Here is a 17,997-nt window from a genome sequence, read left to right as displayed (position 1 = left end):
CACATGGGGAGAAAAACCCACCGACCCTGTGGGGCTGGTCCCTACACCCACTGTACAGAGACATAAAGAAGTTGAGATGTATACAACTCCCCCAACAACACTGTATCACAAAACAATGTCCTCTCTGCCCCTCATCGTGGAATTCACTGTCTCTCACCACGTTGGCAAGTGCTTCCAGGGTCTCACAATTCTTCCACAAGAGGCAATGCACACTTTAACATAGCACTTCAGCAAATAAAGTGGTGACAGTTTACCTACTTAGATTAAGTTTCTTAAAAGATTCTCCCAAATTTCCCCCTGAAGAAGACAGAAAAGGCTTTCCCAGTTGTGAAACATTGGCCTCCCCACCTTTCAAAAAAGGATCCCTGAATAGCCAAAACAATCTTGCCAAAATAAATTGTAGGACTTGAACTTTCTTATTTGAAATCTCACAAAGGAGTACAATGATTAAAACAGAAGCTGCTGGCAAAAGAATGGACATAAAGACAAATGGGATAGAATTGAGAGTCTAGAAGTAAACCCTGACACTTATGGTCAATTACTCTTTGAAGGAGGTATCAAGACAATTTAATGGAGGAACAATTCTCCTTTCTAATGATAGTGCAGAAACAACTAGATAACCACATGCAAAACAGTGAATTTAGATAACTCTACCTCCCACCATATCAAACAATTCTCTAAAAAATTGATCAGTGAGTTAAATATGAGATCTATAACCATAAAAACATCTTAAAATAGACATAGACATAAATATTGATGACCTCAAATGTGCAATGGATTCTTAGATATGATACAAAAGCATGAGAAACAAGAAAAAAAGATACATTGGGCTTTATCAAGATGTGAGCCTTTTGTACATCAAAGGAAATTATCAAGAAAATAATAGACACAGAATGAGAGAAAATATTTGCAAACCACATATAGGCAGTTTTCATGTCCAGATAATATAAAGAACTAGCTACAACTCAATAACAAAAGGACAAACCATCCAATTTATAAATGGGCAAAAGATTCAAATAGACATTTCTTCAAGGAAGATATACAAATAGTCAAGAAGGACATGAGAAGATACGCAACATCATTAGTCGTTAGGAAAATACAAAGTCAAAGCATCAATGAGACATGACAACTCACCTACAAAACTGGCTACCATTCTTTTAAAATGTTAAATAACAAGTACCAGTATTATGTAGAATTTGGAATCCTCATACATTGCTGGTGAGAATATAAAAAGGAGAAACAGTTTTGCTTTTCCTCAAAAAGCTAATCATAGAATTCTCATTTGAAACAACTTCCATTCCTAGGTATATACCCAAAGAATTAAATCCAGGGACTCAAAAAGGTACTTGCATGGTAATGTTGATTGCAGCATTATTCACAAAATATAAAATATGAAAACAATCCAAGTGCTCAACACATCAATAAATAAATATGGTGACACATACAACAGAATGTTAATCTGCCATAAAGAGGAATGAAGCTCTGATACCCACTGGAACATGCATGGACTTTGGAAATATTATGCTAAGTGAAATATGTCAGAAACAAATTAACGTTAAGTGTATAATTCCATTTATATTAGACATCAAGAATAGGCAAATTCATAGAGACAGAGTAGAGATGATCAAAGTCTAGGGTGGAACATACAGGGAGTTATTGTTTAAAAGATACAAAGTTTCAGTTTAAAATAATAAAAATTTTCTAGGGAAAATAGTGGTGACGGTAATTTAACACTGTGTATGTGGTTAATTTCACTTGATTGTGCATTTTAAAGTGGTTGAAATACCACATTATTCACAGAACTGTGAAAAATAGATTTCTATTATATCGTTCACCCAAGCTAAGGTGTTTGTTATGGCAGCTGAAGCCCATGAATACATCATCTGACCCAGTGTGTCAATGAAACGCATCAGTATTTCAATCAAATTAGCTGGAAGCTCCTGTCCCCAGGAGAATCAGAGGCCCCAAAACAAGAGCTCCAGCAAGGGCTCAACCAGCACAGGTCCCATAGGGCAGCCTCAATGTCAGGCCCTGGATGGCATGTGAGGCTACAATGATACAACCACAACGTGAAAATATAAGTATTTTTAGTACTTACAGACACTAGGGAGCACTCGGCACACCTGGAGACCACAGACCCAGTGGTCAGTGACCCCAGGCAGGGAGGAGAGAAGAGACCTGTAAGCGAATGGCTTTATTAAGTCCAGGGTGTTATCTGACAGGTTTCCAGCAGGGAGCTTTAATGGATGTGTTCAAAGCAAGCAGCAAACACTGGGACCAGGAGCTCACGCTGTGACTGAGATGTAGTCACTTTAAATGTTAGGGCAAATGTCAGAATTATCAGTTTAAAGAAAGCAGCTCGAGAGAGGGGAGCCCAGCACACCAAGCAGGAGAGATGCCTCTAAGATTTGATCTCTGGACACCAACTGGAGCCACTTGAACCAGATACAGTATTGAAAACTGCCATGGTGACCAAGCCCTGCCTCTGATTTGAGGCAAATAAACTTACACCTTAAAAAATGAATGCCAAGGCAGCATGACACTATGAGCATCATGACATCCAGGGACACCAGCAGGGTGTGGTACTGTGCCCTGGAGTCAGAATCCTGGGTTCTGGTCCCTGGGAGTGAGAAAATGAAAATGACTTGTCCCTGCCCCCCTGACATTGATCTTCCCACCCTGCTGCTCCCTCTTCTGCTCTCAAGCCCATGTGCAGTGCTCAGCCCCAGGCATCACTGCCCCCAGGGTATACACAGTGCTGCCTACTGCACACAAACAAACTCACAGAAGGTGACAAAAATCTGCATTTGGGACATCTGATTGTGAAAGAGGGAGAACAGTGAACGTAGAGCCACAGAGACTGGGACTCACGGGGCTGGAAGGTGAAGGAGCTGTAACATAACATATGTGTGACCTCGTGTGAACTGTGCAGATCCATGTGGAATAAAACATGCAGCCTGGCCTGGGATTGCTGCCGTTCACACTTCCCTCCCTGTCCACCAGAGGGCGACAGAGTCCCTCCCAACCTGGAGCTTTCCCAGGGGATGCCAACCTCCCTGAGCGGAGCCCACAGCCCAGCAGGGTCCACCCTCACCAGGGTCACTTCGGCCCAAGTCCTCAGCACCCTCCATGCTCCCCACACGGACTCTGTCAGTTCCTCCCTGACCTGGCGGCCGCCAACCTAACACCACTCCCTCTGCAGGGAGCTCCTGCCCCACACACCTGCTCCTTCCCTGGGCCCAGCTGAAGGCATCTCCCAGGGCAGCGCTGGTGCACGCGACGCCACACTGGGCGCTTTCCCCTCTGACCTCTCTCCATCCTCATCAACTCTTTCTGTCACTGCTCCCTAAATGCCTGCCCCTGCTCCATCTGTCCTGTTCTCTGGGGCTTCCCAGGCCAAGCCTAGCGCTGACACAGAACAGCGGCTGCCTGAGGGCCCACAGCCTCCCCGGGAATCAGCCAGGCACCCTGTCACCTGCCTGCCCCCTGCACCCCTGGGGGCTCAGAGAGCGTGTGATGGTCATACACAGGCACCATCCGGGATGTGGCCACCTACCACCAGCTGTCCCTTGGGAAGACAGACCTCTCCTGTGTACTTGCGGGGAGAAGGGCGGTGTTATTGCTCTTTGCTCCCGGAACACAACTCACCCCCACCCGCCCTCTCAGGTGTGAGCAACGTCCCTCCAGAGAGCCTCTCTGGTCACTGCCTGTTCCTCCTCTACAGACAGCAGCTCGGCCAGGTCAAAACCCTCAGGATAGACCCCGGGTATGTCAGCACATGGAGGGCTGAGCCCATCATGGCCACGGAGTAAGTCGGGATGAATCTCTCCAGCTCTGAACCCCTGCTCTGTCCCAGGCTCCCCCTCCTGCGTCTCAACGAGCCATGTCCCGCGGGGTTCCTGGGTAACTCCCCACTTCCTCCTGCACCACCATGGGGAAGGTGTGGTGACCACAGGACAATCAGCTGGGCGGAGAAGAGAGGACATCAAAGATGGTCAGGAAGAACATGAGAAACCCTGAGCTCCAGCTCAGCAGCCAGACCCCAGGGAGCCATAGACTGACAGAGAACTGTCCCTTTGACTATGGGACTCACAGCCCCCACTGAGCAACCAGCACAGGCCTCTCCTCCTAAGAGGCATGAGAGATTCACCCTGCACACCTCCAGGAAGGACAGTTTCCTCTGGGACACCCAGGTCCTGAATGTCCATCCTTGGAAGCTGCAGCCAAGCTTGACACGATTAGAGAAAGGAAGGGTCCCTCTCACCAGGCAACACACAGCTCATCCACAGCACAATGGGGTGTCACTGTGACAGGGACCTGGTGCAACTCCAGCCTCCTGCACTGAAGGGGAGAGCCAGATGGGGATGAAAGAGGGTAAAAGGCATGAATGTGCACCCCAACCCAGAGCCATGGGGACAGCAGGAGGCTGAGGCCCAGGACTGTGCTTGCCCAACCTGCAGGGTATGTGTATGACTGTGTGGGTCTGTGTGTGTCTCTTCTGTGTGTGTGTGTGTGTGTGTGTGTGTCTGCACAAAGTGTGTGTTGAGGTTTGGTGAAAGAATCACTGCTGAAAAAGGCAGAGGCCTCCACAACTCCCAGGGACCTGAAACACAGACAAAAGGAAAAACAGAAGGAGGGACAAGGAGGCAGGACTGAGAGAGAAGGGGACAGAGAGGTGTCCTGGGACTGACCCCGCCCATGAGCTTGAGAAGTGCTCCTGCCCCGGGAAGAGGCTCAGCACAGAAGGAGGAAGGACAGCACAGCTGACAGCCGTGCTCAGACAGCTTCTGGATCCTAGGCTCATCTCCACAGAGGAGAACACGCAGGCAGCAGAGACCATGGGGCCCCTCTCAGCCCCTCCCTGCACACAGCTCATCAAATGGAAGGGGCTCCTGCTCACAGGTGAGGAGAGAACTTCCTGGGAGAGGACAGGAGGAGGAAGCAGAGTGACTGGATGGGGTCTCCTGGAGAGGATGGGGTTGTAAAATAAAAGAAGCCAGCACTTAGGGAGGCTGAGGTGGGTGGATAACGAGATCAGGAGTTCAAGATCAGTCCGGCCAATGCAGTGAAGCCCTGTCTCTCCTAAAAATACAAAAAATTAACCAGGTATGGTGGTGTGCTCCTGTAATCCTAGCTACTCGGGAGGCTGAGGTGGGAGAATCACATGAACCCGGGAGGCAGAAGTTGCAGCTAGCCGAGATAGCGCCACTGCACGCCAGCCTGGGTGACACTACGAGACTCCGTCTCAAAAAAAAAAGAAAAAAAGGAAAGAAGGCTCTGTTGCAGCCTGGGTAGGGGAAAATACACCAGAGAGGGACAGGGGTCAAAACAGGAAAGTCACATTGAACTGGAATTGGTAAGAGGTAGGAAAATCTTAAGTGTTCTCTTTTCCTGATTAATCATCCGGGGCCACCACATTTTGAAAAATGGTAATAATAATTATATCAGATGACATTTCAAATAAAAATATAAGCAGGACATGAAACACTATCCTCAGCAAAAAACCTCAACAATTGGGGAAAAAAAACACCCAGGGCATGGAGGGCCCTGAGAACTCTCACATCTACAGGAGTCTGCAGCCTGTTCCAGGCACTGGGGTGCAACCAGATCACAAAAGTCCCTGTCCTCACGGAGCTCACGCTGTCATGGGGAGGAAGACAGACATGCAAAGAGATCTAGAATGTGAGGTCAGGTGTTGACAAGAACCCTGGAGGGAGCAGAGCAGGGAAAGGTCAGAAAGGGAAGACCCAGGGTCTCTGAAGGAGGTGTCAGGAAAGAAGTCTAAGGATGCCCTGATGTGAGCAGGACCTGAGGGCAGTGTGGACAGGGCCATGCGGACCCCTGGGGAAAAGGATTCCAAACAGAAAAATACCAAGGTCAGAAGTGTTGAAGGAATGGGGGTCATGCTGCTGACCTTGACCTAGTAGGACAGTAGGACACACACACATACACAAACACACATGCCCGTTTTTTGTGTGTGTGTGTTCGTATGTGTGTGTGTGTGTGTGTCTTCAAGGCTGAGGATGGAAGAGACCTTCTCAGGACACAGGGCCCCATCTTTTCACCACAATACATAGGTCTTAATATTAACTGATGCTGTCTCTACCTCCTAGCATCACTTTTAAACTTCTGGAACCTGCCTACCATTGCCCAAGTCACGATTGAAGCCCAGCCACCCAAAGTTTCTGAGGGGAAGGATGTTCTTCTACTTGTCCACAATTTGCCCCAGAATCTTGCTGGCTACATTTGGTACAAAGGGCAAATGACGTACCTCTACCATTACATTACATCATATGCAGTAGACGGTCAAAGAATTATATATGGGCCGGCATACAGTGGAAGAGAAACAGTATATTCCAATGCATCCCTGCTGATCCAGAATGTCACCTGGGAGGACGCAGGATCCTACACCTTACACATCATAAAGCGAGGTGATGGGACTGGAGGAGTAACTGGACATTTCACCTTCACCTTATACTGTGAGTGATTCCACATGATCCCTGGGTGTTGGGGGACAGGGGTCATTTCTACTTCACACAAACAGGATTCTCAGGCCTGGACTCTGCCTGTGTCCCTCTCTGCATTAAGTCCCATGCTGGGGTTTGGGCATTTAGTGCAGGACACACACAGAGGAGACAAATTGCAACAGATCAGAATTCCTTTCCCGCATCCAGACCCTGCAGACACTTGCTGCAGAGGAAGGACAGTCTGATGGGGGACTCAGCAGGAGGAGATCAGTCTCAGCCAAGCACCCCATGCCCTCTTCATAAATTTGACCCTGAGAAAGACCCTGGAGAACTGAGTAGGGCTTGGCCTGAGGGGCTCCCTGAGATACTCTCAGAGCAGCTCAGCTCTAGAAGCCTCAACCCCAGACCCCTGTCCCTAAATCCTTGCTGCAGATAAAGCTGAGGAGCCTGTGCCAGGGCTAGGTTGTGGCTTCTTGGGCAGGCCTTACTGGGACCAAGGATTTACCAGCTGTCTGAGGACTGTGTCTCCTGGAGCTGTTCACCAGCCAGGGCTCAGCCCTCAGAGCCTCATCTGGGCAAGGACAGAGCTTTCTTCACCTGACACTCAGAGTGGAGAGGATAGAAAGACAAGCTTCGTAGGCCATCAGCCAACTCCCTTAGGAGGCTTAGGAGAGTCCATAGAAAGTCTAATGTCCCCAGAAGCAGAAACAGAAGAGAGAAGATGTACCTGGTAGCAGCTTGTCCACAGGGGTCTGATGTAAAGGTGTTTTCTCACGGAAGCAAATTAATAATAAATGCTGTTTGTGTGAAACCTCCACTGTGCCAAGCATTAGGTCAGGTGACTGTGAATAATTTAACATTTATTCACAGATAGCATGAAAAGCCACAGTCCATTTGCCACTTAGCTTATTTGATTGACAGAAAACTGAGGCACAGGAAGGCACAGTCACTGAACCAGAGTCACACCAACACAAAGGGGAGATCGGGGTCACATGAGGTCTGTCTGCAGCCACAGGCCCATCCTCTCCTCCACCAGAAGTGAGGGCTTACTGGGTTCCAAGCACCCTATAGTCATTTATTGGCTCAAATCCTCTCTTCTTAGGCATCCAAACCTCAGAGGAGTGAGAGCAAATGGTCAGCTGATTAGTCTGTACTCCAGAACTAAATCACCTGCCTCAACCGTCAGAGTCAGTGCAAAAAAAATGTCCAGGCCTCCCCCTCAGATCTTAACCCCCATCACTGAACATGAAATCCTGTGTTTCCCAAAGTGCCCATGTCACTGTCATGAGATGATCAAGGAGAGGACATTGTTTTCTTTCCCCACTCACACCCTACACCAGCACAGGCCCAGCGAGAGACACATACTCAGGAGCTCTCACATAACAAATGAAGGAATGGAATGAAGAAATGAATGATCCAAAACCTCTTTAGAGACTGGATCTTGGATGCAGAATCCTAGGAGGTTTTAGCCACACCTGTCCCTTGTCCTTCAGAGGCCGACACCCATGTTTCATCCCCCCACTACCTCTTGACCCTAAAGCCACCCCACCTCATGTAACTCTGAAGCTCTTTGGCCACCAGAGGGTTCTCGAGGCTCCTTTGTCCTGGACTGTGGAACTGGGGGCACCTGGTCCCTGGGGTCTCTGAAGTCAGTGTAGCCCTCACTGCTCACTGCCATGGTGTCTCTGCCTCTCTCTGCTTCTCTGTGTCTCTCATCTTCCTCCCACTTCATTCTGACTGGCAAGCCCTGTCCCGCACAGCTTCTTACCCCACCCCTAGGCCTTCCCCAGACACTCCCTCTAACTAGGCTGGCTGTTCTGTTCCCTTCCTCCTAACACTGTGGCCTGGCCCACCTCCTAGGAAATAGGAAAGGCACAGAAATCACCTGGAGTTGCCACTCCTGCCAGGCTTCATCTCAAGCCAATGTCCCCAGGTCACTAAGAGAATGAGCTTCCACTGTATTCCCTTCAAGGGCTCTTTCCCTTTGTGAGGCTGACCTGTGGACAAGACAATGGGACAGGGATAGGCAGTTCCTCCATCCACTCATAATTGCCAGACAAGTTCTTCTGGCCTTCTGCACACACACACACACACACACACACACACACACAAAATTATTGAAATGGTGGTTTGTAGTCAAGAAAGATTTTAACAACTCCAAGTCTGCCAAACAGGAGGATGGAGGTTGATTAGTACTCAAATCAGCCTCCCCAGTGGATCATGGGTTAGAGATTTTCAAGGACAGTTTCAGGGTCACAGGTCTAAAAATTGAGTACTGCTCATTTTTTGGTGATTGTTTGGTGATGGAATCATGCGGGCGGAGGGAAATGATCTGTTTGTGCTTGAATCCGCCTCTAGGTAGGGACCACATGACGGGCTGAGCATTAGTCATAGGTATGGATGAGGTCAGCCGGTTGCCAGAATGCAAAAGAATGAGAAACATCTCAAAAGACCAATCTCACGTTCTAGAATAGTGATGTTATCTATAGGAGCAATTAGTTACAAGTTTTGTAAACCCTTGCCAAATGACATCGGAGCAGTCAGGGATTATACAAACTGTGCCAACAATTTAGCAGAATTCAGTTCCCTCCTATAATCTTAATTTCATGGTCTTTCACTAGTTTTACAAAGGCAGTCCCTGGGCAAAGTAAGGGTGTTGTTTTATGGAGGAACTATTATCATTCTTGCTTCAAAGTCAAACCATAAACTAAATTCCTCCCAAGGTTAGCCTGGCCTATGCCCAGGAAGGAGTGAGGACAGCCAGCCTGAGACTAGATGCCAGATGGAGTCAGACATGCTACTTTGCTGTCACTGTTGTAATCTTTGCACTGACTCATCAGGGTGTCAGAGGCTGGACAAGCCTGCAGTCCCCAAAGCCCATGGATTCATTTCTCCTGTATCACTTGGGACTCCATTCTCAACCTGCTATGCAGCTTACATTCTCCTGGTCACTTCCTAGAGACTTCTGGCTTCCTGTCAGGCATATAACAAGCTTAAAATTTGTGACTCCATTCTAACACTAAGTAAAAAGTCAACAACTCATTAAAATCCCTCAGAGATGGCTGGGCTCAGGGGCTCACGCCTATAATCCCAGGACTTTGGGAGGTCGAGGCAGGCACAAGGTCAGGAGATGGAGACCATCCTGGCTAACATGGTGAAACCCCGTCTCTACTAAAAATACAAAAAATTAACCGGGCTTGGTGGCGGACGCCTGTAGTCCCAGCTACTTGGGAGGTTGAGGCAGGAGAATGGCATGAACCCGGGAGGTGGAGCTTGCAGTGAGCTGAGATCATGCCACTGCACTCCAGCCTGGGCAACAGAGCGAGACTCTGTCTCAGAAAAAAAAATGCTGTTAGAGAAATGAAGAATGCTTTTGATGCTTACTGATAGACCGCACAGAGCTGAGGAAGGAACCCCTAGCTTGAGGATGTGTCAATAGAAACTTCCAAAACTGAAACAGGAAAGTTCAAAAAGGGTGGGGAAAAAAAGTGGAACAACATATTCAATTTCATATTTAATATTTTTTTTTGACAATAGCAATTTCTAAATTTTGTAGTTGTGGGACAACTACAAAGGCTGTAACATACACATAATGGGAATACTGGTGGTGTTGTGGACCAGTTGGAGGTGGCCAGGTGGGTGCTATCTGATGGTTTTACTGCCTGTGCCACATACAACTGTTTCCTCATGATGATGCCATTTTCATAAGTTGGAGTTCTTCGTGTGGGGAGACACACGAGCCATTGGCATCTCACTTAGACTCTTCCTATTTCACACAAACTTAAACTTACTGGTATTTCCTGAGCTTAAGAGAAAATGAAGAAAGCATTCCACATACCTGTTTTGGGGTCCTCCCCATTTTTCCTAACTCTGCACGGAAATTAGAAGCAGGGAGTTCTTTCTATATTTACTAACATAACACACATCACTTCTGTTAATTTGGCATCATTCCTCCCTTTATGTAATTGACACACTGACCAGTTCTGTCCTTTTAACAGGACTCTCTCTACTTAAGGAGTTGCTAATTTCAAATCACCTTTGGCATCTTTCTTTGAGCATAATGTGATCCTGCTGGAATTCACGGCACAACTAAACCTTATTTTGGTCTCAAGAGAAATACTACTACCAGCAATTGATCTTAGATGTTTGGATCATCAGTAAAAGTTTCCACTTATGAAAACATTTTAATGTTTCCTCCAAATTTTTTTTTGTTACTAGAGTCAGAATACAACATGAGGTCTAAATTCCTGACAACTTTTTACGGGAAAATTACAGTATTACAAATTGAGCATCGGAAATCCAGAAATCCACAATCTGAAATGCTCCAAAACTCAACACTTCTGACCACTGATGTGATGCTAAAAAGAAGTGCTCACTGGCGCATTTTGGATTTTAAATTTTTCAGATTTGGGATGCTAAACCAGTACATATACGGCAAATATTCCAAAATTAAAAAAATTAGAAATCCAAAACACTTTGTTTTAACCTTTCTGCATAAGGAGCACTTTATCTGTATGAACTATAGGCATGAAGCTGTACAGGAGATGTCTAGAACCTCCTCATCCTGCATAACTGAAAACGCACAACCATGGAGCAACACCCTATTCCCCTGATCCCAACTCCTGCAAACCACTATTCTACTCTCTGATTCACTCTGGAATCCACTGATATGAGGTACATAGAGTAGTCAAACTCAGAATCAGAGAGTAGAATGTCTAATGAGAGAAAGTATCTGCAAGACTTCCTCCCAAATATTGGTCTAATATCCACCAAACGCATATGGTCCATGAGGGCCAGACTTCCCTCATTTGTTCATGTTTACCCTTTCCACCAGTCAGTTCTGCATTTGCAAACATCCACATGTATTTCTAGAAAGATCCACATGGTCCTCACCTGCCCTCTACAGGGGGAAGGGAGCATCATGGACCCACAACAGGGAACATGGTCTTGGTCCAAAGCTATCAGCTCTTGCCTGTCCCCTTCACTCTTTGTAGGTCATTCCTTGGACTCTGCTCTATCTTTAGAAGTCACTGTCTCAAGTCAGTCACTATGAGACACCTGGGAAAACTGCCCCACCTTGTGGCTCCACTGCCTGATGACTGAACTGACCTCCAGGCTTGACTCTGGTCTCCCCTGTGTTATTTATGCTGAAGTACCCAGTTCCAGGCCAGGCTTTCCAATACCCAAAGGGTTTAAGGACAATGGGAAGTTCCATCATCCATCTCTAGGATGTCCTTGGAAAGGGAAGCTGCAGAGAAAACATACCTTGGGGGGCAAAGTAAGACTGAAACTAAGAAGATTCCAGCACTGCATGCTCCAAGTAAGGACAACAAGGTGGGCCAGGAAAGCAGTTGGAGTCGGAGAGACTCAGAGAGGCACCGGGTCTGTGACTGCTGGTCCTGTGTCTTTCCATGACCCAATGCTGCTGCTCAATTCACACTTGAGAAAGTCTGTGCTTCTCCCACATAAAGCAGGGAGCCTCACAATCTCTGAGCCCTCAGATTGCCATGCATCAGTCTTTAACACACACATCTTCCACGGGCTTTTAAGGACTTGGGTGGGCTGAGAGGTGGGAAATGCCAACTCTGATTGAAAAATGCCTTTGGAAGAATCAAAGATGCCACACAGAGCAAACCTCTCTGTTTTCTGCACAGTGGAGACTCCCAAGCCCTCCATCTCCAGCAGCAACTTAAATCCCAGGGAGGCCATGGAGGCTGTGATCTTAACCTGTGATCCTGCGACTCCAGCCGCAAGCTACCTGTGGTGGATGAATGGTCAGAGCCTCCCTGTGACTCACAGCTTGCAGCTGTCCAAAACCAACAGGACCCTCTTTATATTTGGTGTCACAAAGTATACTGCAGGACCCTATGAATGTGAAATACGGAACCCAGTGAGTGCCAGCCGCAGTGACCCATTCACCCTGAATCTCCTCCGTGAGTATCTTCTGTTCCTCTGTGAGCCAGGCTGCCATCCCAAATACACATGGCCAGAGGCCAGGCCTCTCAGTCCCTCTCAGGTCCAAGTACAGAGACCTTTACCCGTGGACATCAAAGCTGGCCATGACTTTCTGCCCCAGGCAAAACAGAGTAGGCCTAGGCTTGATCCACAATAGGAGAAAACAGGCTGCTCCTCTCATGGGAGACTCAGGTTCCACAGCTTGTGATGGGAGAAACAGGTGAAGGTCTCAGGCTCCAGATCAGTGAACACAGCGGGGATTTGGCTGGGACTTCAGTGTTGCGACTTGGCTCACAGGGTCACTGTGGCCCTTCCACAGACCAGGATTTTCCCTTCCCTCTGACAATGTCACCTGTGACTTTATTCTCTTTGCTCCAGATGGCCTGGATGCCCCCACCATTTCTTCCTCATACACCTATTACCATACAGGGGAATTCCCCAATCTCTCCTGCCTCACAGACTCTCACCCACTGGCAGAGCATTCTTGGCTGATTGATGGGAAGTTCCAGCAATCAGCACAAGTGTGCTTTATTCCCCAAATCACTAACACATATAGAGGGGTCTATGTCTGTTTCATCCATAACTCAGCCACTGATGGAACAAATCTCATAATCAAGAGGATCATAGTCCCTGGTGAGTGGATCTCTGGAGCATTGGCAATATGTTTTCCAGTGAAGTCTATCTAGCTGTCAGGGAACAGCCACCTGCCCTCTGCAAAGGGAGAGGGAAAATCAAAAACCCAACACAGGGAATATGTTTCTGCTCCAAAACCACCAGCTTTTGCCTGTCCCCTTCACTCTTTCTAGATCATTCTTTAGACTATACAGTAACAATGAACAATCGGAAAGGAAATTAAGGAAATAATTTCAATTCACGTTAACATCAAAAGGAATAAAATATTTTGGAGTAAGTTTAACCAGAAAGGTCAAATGATTATACCCTGAAAACTACAAAACATTGCTGAAAGAAATTAAAGACGATATCAATATATGGAAAGAGAGTTCATTTTCAAGGATTGGAAGAATCAATATTGTTAGAAAGACAATACTACCCAAAGTGGGTTGCAGATTCAATGCAACCCCTACCAGAATCCCAGTAACATTTTTTTGCAGAATTAGAAAACTCTGCCCTAAATCTGACCTGACAGTCTCTGATTAATGACTGCCACAACAGAAACACTGAGAAAAAGAGGTAACCATGAAAACGTGGAAAGTTCTGATGACAGAAAATAGCAATCAGCCTTTCTCACATCCCAAAGCCTTAAAAAATATATGAGTGCAGCACGGCCAGTATGGAATTCACCAAAAACTAATCACCAAGCTAGAAATGTGGTGAGAGAAAAAAAAGGGCAAGAATATCTTTGGCTTATCACCTCCCACTTTTGCCTACTAATCCGATGCTGAAAAGAAATGCTCACTGAAGTATTTTAGATTTTGAATCTTTCAGATTTGGGATGCTAAACCAGTAAGTATATGACAAATGTTTCAGAATCAAAAAATGTCAGAAATCCAAAACACTTTTTGTCCTAAGTCTTATGCATAATACTCAATCTGTGTGAACTATAGGCATCAAGCTCTACAGCAGATCTCTAGAACCTCCCCACCTTGCATAACTGAACCTGCACACCCATGAACAACTTCTGATTCTCCCCACTCCCAGCTCCTGGCAAACAGCAGTCTCTTCTCATATTCACTCTGGAATCCACTTACATGAGGTCCCTAGAGTAGTCGAACCCATGGAATCAGAGAGTAGGATGTCCAATGAAAGAAAATATTTGCAAAACTTCCCTCCAAATTTGTCTCATATCCATCGAACACACATGGTCCATGAGGACTAGATGTCCAGCAGTTCATTCCCACCCTTTCCACCAGTCAGTTCTGCTTTTGCAAATGTCCACATGTATTTATGGAAAGATCCACATGGTCCTCACCTGCCCTCTGCAGAAGGAGAGGAAACATAAAGAACCCAGGACAGGAAACATGGTTCTGCTCCAAAGCCACCAGCTCTTGCCTGTCCCCTTCACTCTTTCGAGATCATTCCTTGCACTCTGTTCTATCTTTAGAGGTCACTGGTTCAAGTAAGTCATCATGAAACACCTGCAAAAAACTGTCCCACTTTCTGCCTCCACTGGCTGATGACTGAACAGACCTCCAGGCTTGACTCTGGTCTCCCCTGTGTTATTTCTGCTGAAACATCCAGTCCCAGGCCAGGCTGATCAGTATCTTCAGGGTTTCAGGACAATGGGAAGTCCCATTATTACTCATCTCTAGAATGTCCTTGAAATGGAAGCTGCAGAGCAATCTCATCTAGGGGGGCAAAGTAGGATGGAATTTGGAAGGGGCCCAGTAGTTGCACATTCCAGGTAAGGAACCCAAGGTGACCCAGCAAGTTAACTGATTAGGGAGGGACTGGGAGGGGTACAAGGGGCTGTGACTCCCACTGATGTGTCTGTCCATGACCCAACACTGCTGCTCAATTGACACTTGAGAAAGTCTGTGCTTCCCTAAGACAGAGCAGGTGGCCTCACAGTCTTTGAGCCCTTAGATCATCATGCATCTTTCTTGTGATACAAGCACCAGCTATTGGCTTTCAAGGACTCAAGTGGGCTGAGAGGTGGGAGATGCCAACTCTGATTGAAGGATGCCTGTGGAGGAATCAAAGGTGCCACACAGGACAATCTTCTCTCTGTTATCCACACAGCAAAGCTGCCCAAGCCCTACATCACCATCAACAACTTAAACCCCAGGGAGAATAAGGATGTCTTAACCTTCACCTGTGAACCTAAGAGTGAGAACTACACCTACATTTGGTGGCTAAATGGTCAGAGCCTCCCGGTCAGTCCCAGGGTAAAGCGACCCATTGAAAACAGGATCCTCATTCTACCCAGTGTCACGAGAAATGAAACAGGACCTTATCAATGTGAAATACGGGACCAATATGGTGGCATGAGCAGTGACCCAGTCAGCCTGAATGTCCTCTGTGAGTATCTTTTGTTCCTCTGTGGGCCAGGCCACCAGCTTAAATCCAAACGACCAGGGGCCAGGCCTCTCAGTCTCTCTCTGGTCCAAGTATAGACAGCTTTACTTCTGGACATCTGAGGTGGCCATGACTCCCTGCCCTGGGAAAACCTAGGTAGGCACAGCCTTAACCCGGAATATAAGGGGAGGGGACGCTCTTGTCATGGGAGACTTGGGGCCTAAAACTTGTGATGGGAGAAACAGGTGAATACCTCAGGCTTCAGCTCAGTGAACATAGAGGGGGTTCGGCTGGGACTTGAAGGTGTGTCTTGGCTCAGAGGGTCACTGTGTCCCTTTAAGAGACCAGGAACATCCCCTTTCCTTGGATGACATCACCTATGGCTTTATTCTCTTTGCGCCAGATGGTCCAGATGTCCCCAGAATTTACCCTTCATTCACCTATTACCGTTCAGGAGAAAACGTCTACTTGTCCTGCCTCGCCGAGTCTAACCCACCGGCACAGTATTCTTGGACAATTAATGGGAAGTTTCAGCTATCGGGACAAAAGCTCTCTATCCCCCAAATTACTACAAAGCACAGTGGGCTCTATGCTTGCTCTGTTCGTAACTCAGCCACTGGCAAGGAAAGCTCCAAATCCATGACAGTCCAAGTCTCTGGTAAGTGGATCCCAGCATCCTTGGCAATAGAGTTTTAGGTGGAGTCTATCTGGCATTCAGGGAAGAGTCAGGAAAACATTTCTATTCCCAGCCTGTGTCCCAAGGGCACAAGCAAATCCCAAATTCTCCTTCTGAACCCTCCCAATTTGTCTAAGAACTTCCAAAACTTTAACAAACAGGCTGATATCTTTATAAAATTCCCAGCCTAGACCAAGCAGGAGAAACATTGATTTCATTGAAATGAGTGACAATATTGAGGATAATATTTTTATGATTTTTATTTGAAAATTTGCTGATTCTTTAAATGGTTTGTTTTCTAGATTTATGGAATTTTTTTCTTTTAATCTATCTATAGCTTATAGCAGTTCAATAAACTATACTTCTGGGAACAATAATTGAAACATTTACTTTTGCTCTCTACCTGACTGCCCCAGAATTGGGCAACTATTCATGAGTATTGATATGTTTATGGTAATACACATATTTGCACAAGTACAGTAACAATCTGCTCTCTTTGTAACAGGACACATTTCAAATCATTGGTTATATTACCAAGGCTTTGACTGGGATGTTATATTCAAGAATATAGATAGAATGAACCAATATGAACTGCAGGCAAAGTCTGAAGTCAGCCTTGGTTTGGCTTCCTATTCTCAAGGGTTTTGTAAAAGTTTAATCTGAGATTCGTTATAAAAACTTAGAGCAAAGAAAATTTTAAAAGAGAGCCTACACGGTCCATTGCTACTCTTGCTGCACTTATGTAAAGAATCAGACCATGTTTGCAGAAACTCAACCTATTTTGCAAACAAACTTATTCTACTGAAATTATCATTGGTAAAACTAGAGATGCCCATAGAGAGAAAAATTATGTGGAAAATAAAAACTGTAGTACACCGGTTATGAGATTGCAGCTCTGTTCATTGTTTCTGTGTTTTTATTATCCACCTGTAGACTGGATATTACCCTGAATTCTACTAGTTCCTCCAATTCCATTTTCTCCCATGGAATCATGAAGAGCAATACCCACTCTGTTCCAGAAGCCCTATAAGCTGGAAGTGGACAACTCGATGTAAATTTCATGGGAAAACCCTTGTACCTGACGTGTGAGCCACTCAGAACTCACCAAAATGTTCGACACCATAACGACAGCCGCTCAAACTGTAAACCAGGATAACAAGTTGATGACTTCACACTGTGGACAGTTTTTCCCAAGATGTCAGAACAAGACTCCCCATCATGATGAGGCTCTCACCCCTCTTAAATGTCCTTGCTCATGCCTGCCTCTTTCATTTGGCAGGATAATGCAGTCATTAGAATTTCACATGTAGTAGCTTCTGAGGGTAACAACAGAGTGTCAGATATGTCATCTCAACCTCAAACTTTTATGTAACATCTCAGGGGAAATGTGGCTCTCTCCACCTTGCATACAGGGCTCCCAATAGAAATGAACACAGATATATTGCCTGTGGGTTTGCAGAGAAGATGGTTTCTGTAAAGAGTAGGAAAGCTGAACTTATAGTAGAGTCCCCTTTAAATCCACATTGTGTGGATGGCTCTCACAATTTCCTAAGAGATACTTTGTAAAACATGACAGCAAGGCTGATTCTAGCAGAATAAAACATGTACCACATTTGCTAATACTGTTCTCTTAAAATAATTTTAAAAGAATGGGGTGGGCCCTCCCATGTGTCCAGGCCAGGTCTCTGAACAGAATCCATCCTCCATCTGCAGTAACAATGCCTAAGAAGATGACATGGACTTGGTCCCGATTTGCAGCCATTCCTGTATACCCTTCCCCTGCTGCAGGGCTGTACTAGCCCAGGGCCCAAATCTTCAGCTGCAGAGCTGAGAGAGAACATGGGATACCCAGCATCCCTTAACTTCTTCCAGTTCACTGCAGTGGCTACTGGCATGGCCCATTTATCCCTGAGGACACCCATC

The 17,997-nt window shown here is 46.3% G+C and overlaps 1 protein-coding gene and 1 long non-coding RNA gene across 3 annotated transcripts in view; one reads left to right on the top strand and one right to left on the bottom strand.

Moving 5' to 3' along the window:
* Window positions 1–17,997, bottom strand: part of LOC134757686 (uncharacterized) — an 84,218-nt gene that overhangs the window by 18,403 nt on the left and 47,818 nt on the right. The window lies entirely within an intron of this gene.
* Window positions 4,383–17,694, top strand: LOC101152645 (pregnancy-specific beta-1-glycoprotein 4). 2 transcript variants are annotated; one of them, XM_031003901.2, is made up of 6 exons: window positions 4,383–4,902; window positions 6,114–6,479; window positions 12,122–12,400; window positions 15,123–15,401; window positions 15,802–16,056; window positions 17,008–17,694. In XM_031003901.2, exons 1-6 carry the CDS (start codon window positions 4,839–4,841, stop codon window positions 17,022–17,024), a joined length of 1,260 nt encoding a protein of 419 aa, XP_030859761.2. In that variant the 5' UTR covers window positions 4,383–4,838; the 3' UTR covers window positions 17,025–17,694. The 2 variants fall into 2 exon arrangements, with proteins under 2 accessions (XP_030859761.2, XP_063557472.1); XM_063701402.1 differs by lacking the exon at window positions 17,008–17,694 and adding an exon at window positions 16,412–16,954 and having other exon boundaries at window positions 4,389–4,902.

Source organism: Gorilla gorilla, chromosome 20 (assembly GCF_029281585.2).
Source record: "Gorilla gorilla gorilla isolate KB3781 chromosome 20, NHGRI_mGorGor1-v2.1_pri, whole genome shotgun sequence".
Taxonomy (NCBI): Eukaryota; Metazoa; Chordata; class Mammalia; order Primates; family Hominidae; genus Gorilla; species Gorilla gorilla.
Note: the sequence above shows the minus strand (reverse complement) of the source record. Positions and strands in the feature narration are given on the sequence as shown.

Coding starts and splice junctions, on each gene's coding strand:
- LOC101152645 (XM_063701402.1), top strand. CDS start 4,839: ATGGGGCCCCTCTCAGCCCCTCCCTGCACACAGCTCATCAAATGGAAG. Junction 6,480..12,121: donor TTTCACCTTCACCTTATACT/GTGAGTGATTCC, acceptor TTTTCTGCACAG/TGGAGACTCCCAAGCCCTCC. Junction 16,057..16,411: donor CATGACAGTCCAAGTCTCTG/GTAAGTGGATCC, acceptor ATCTATCTATAG/CTTATAGCAGTTCAATAAAC.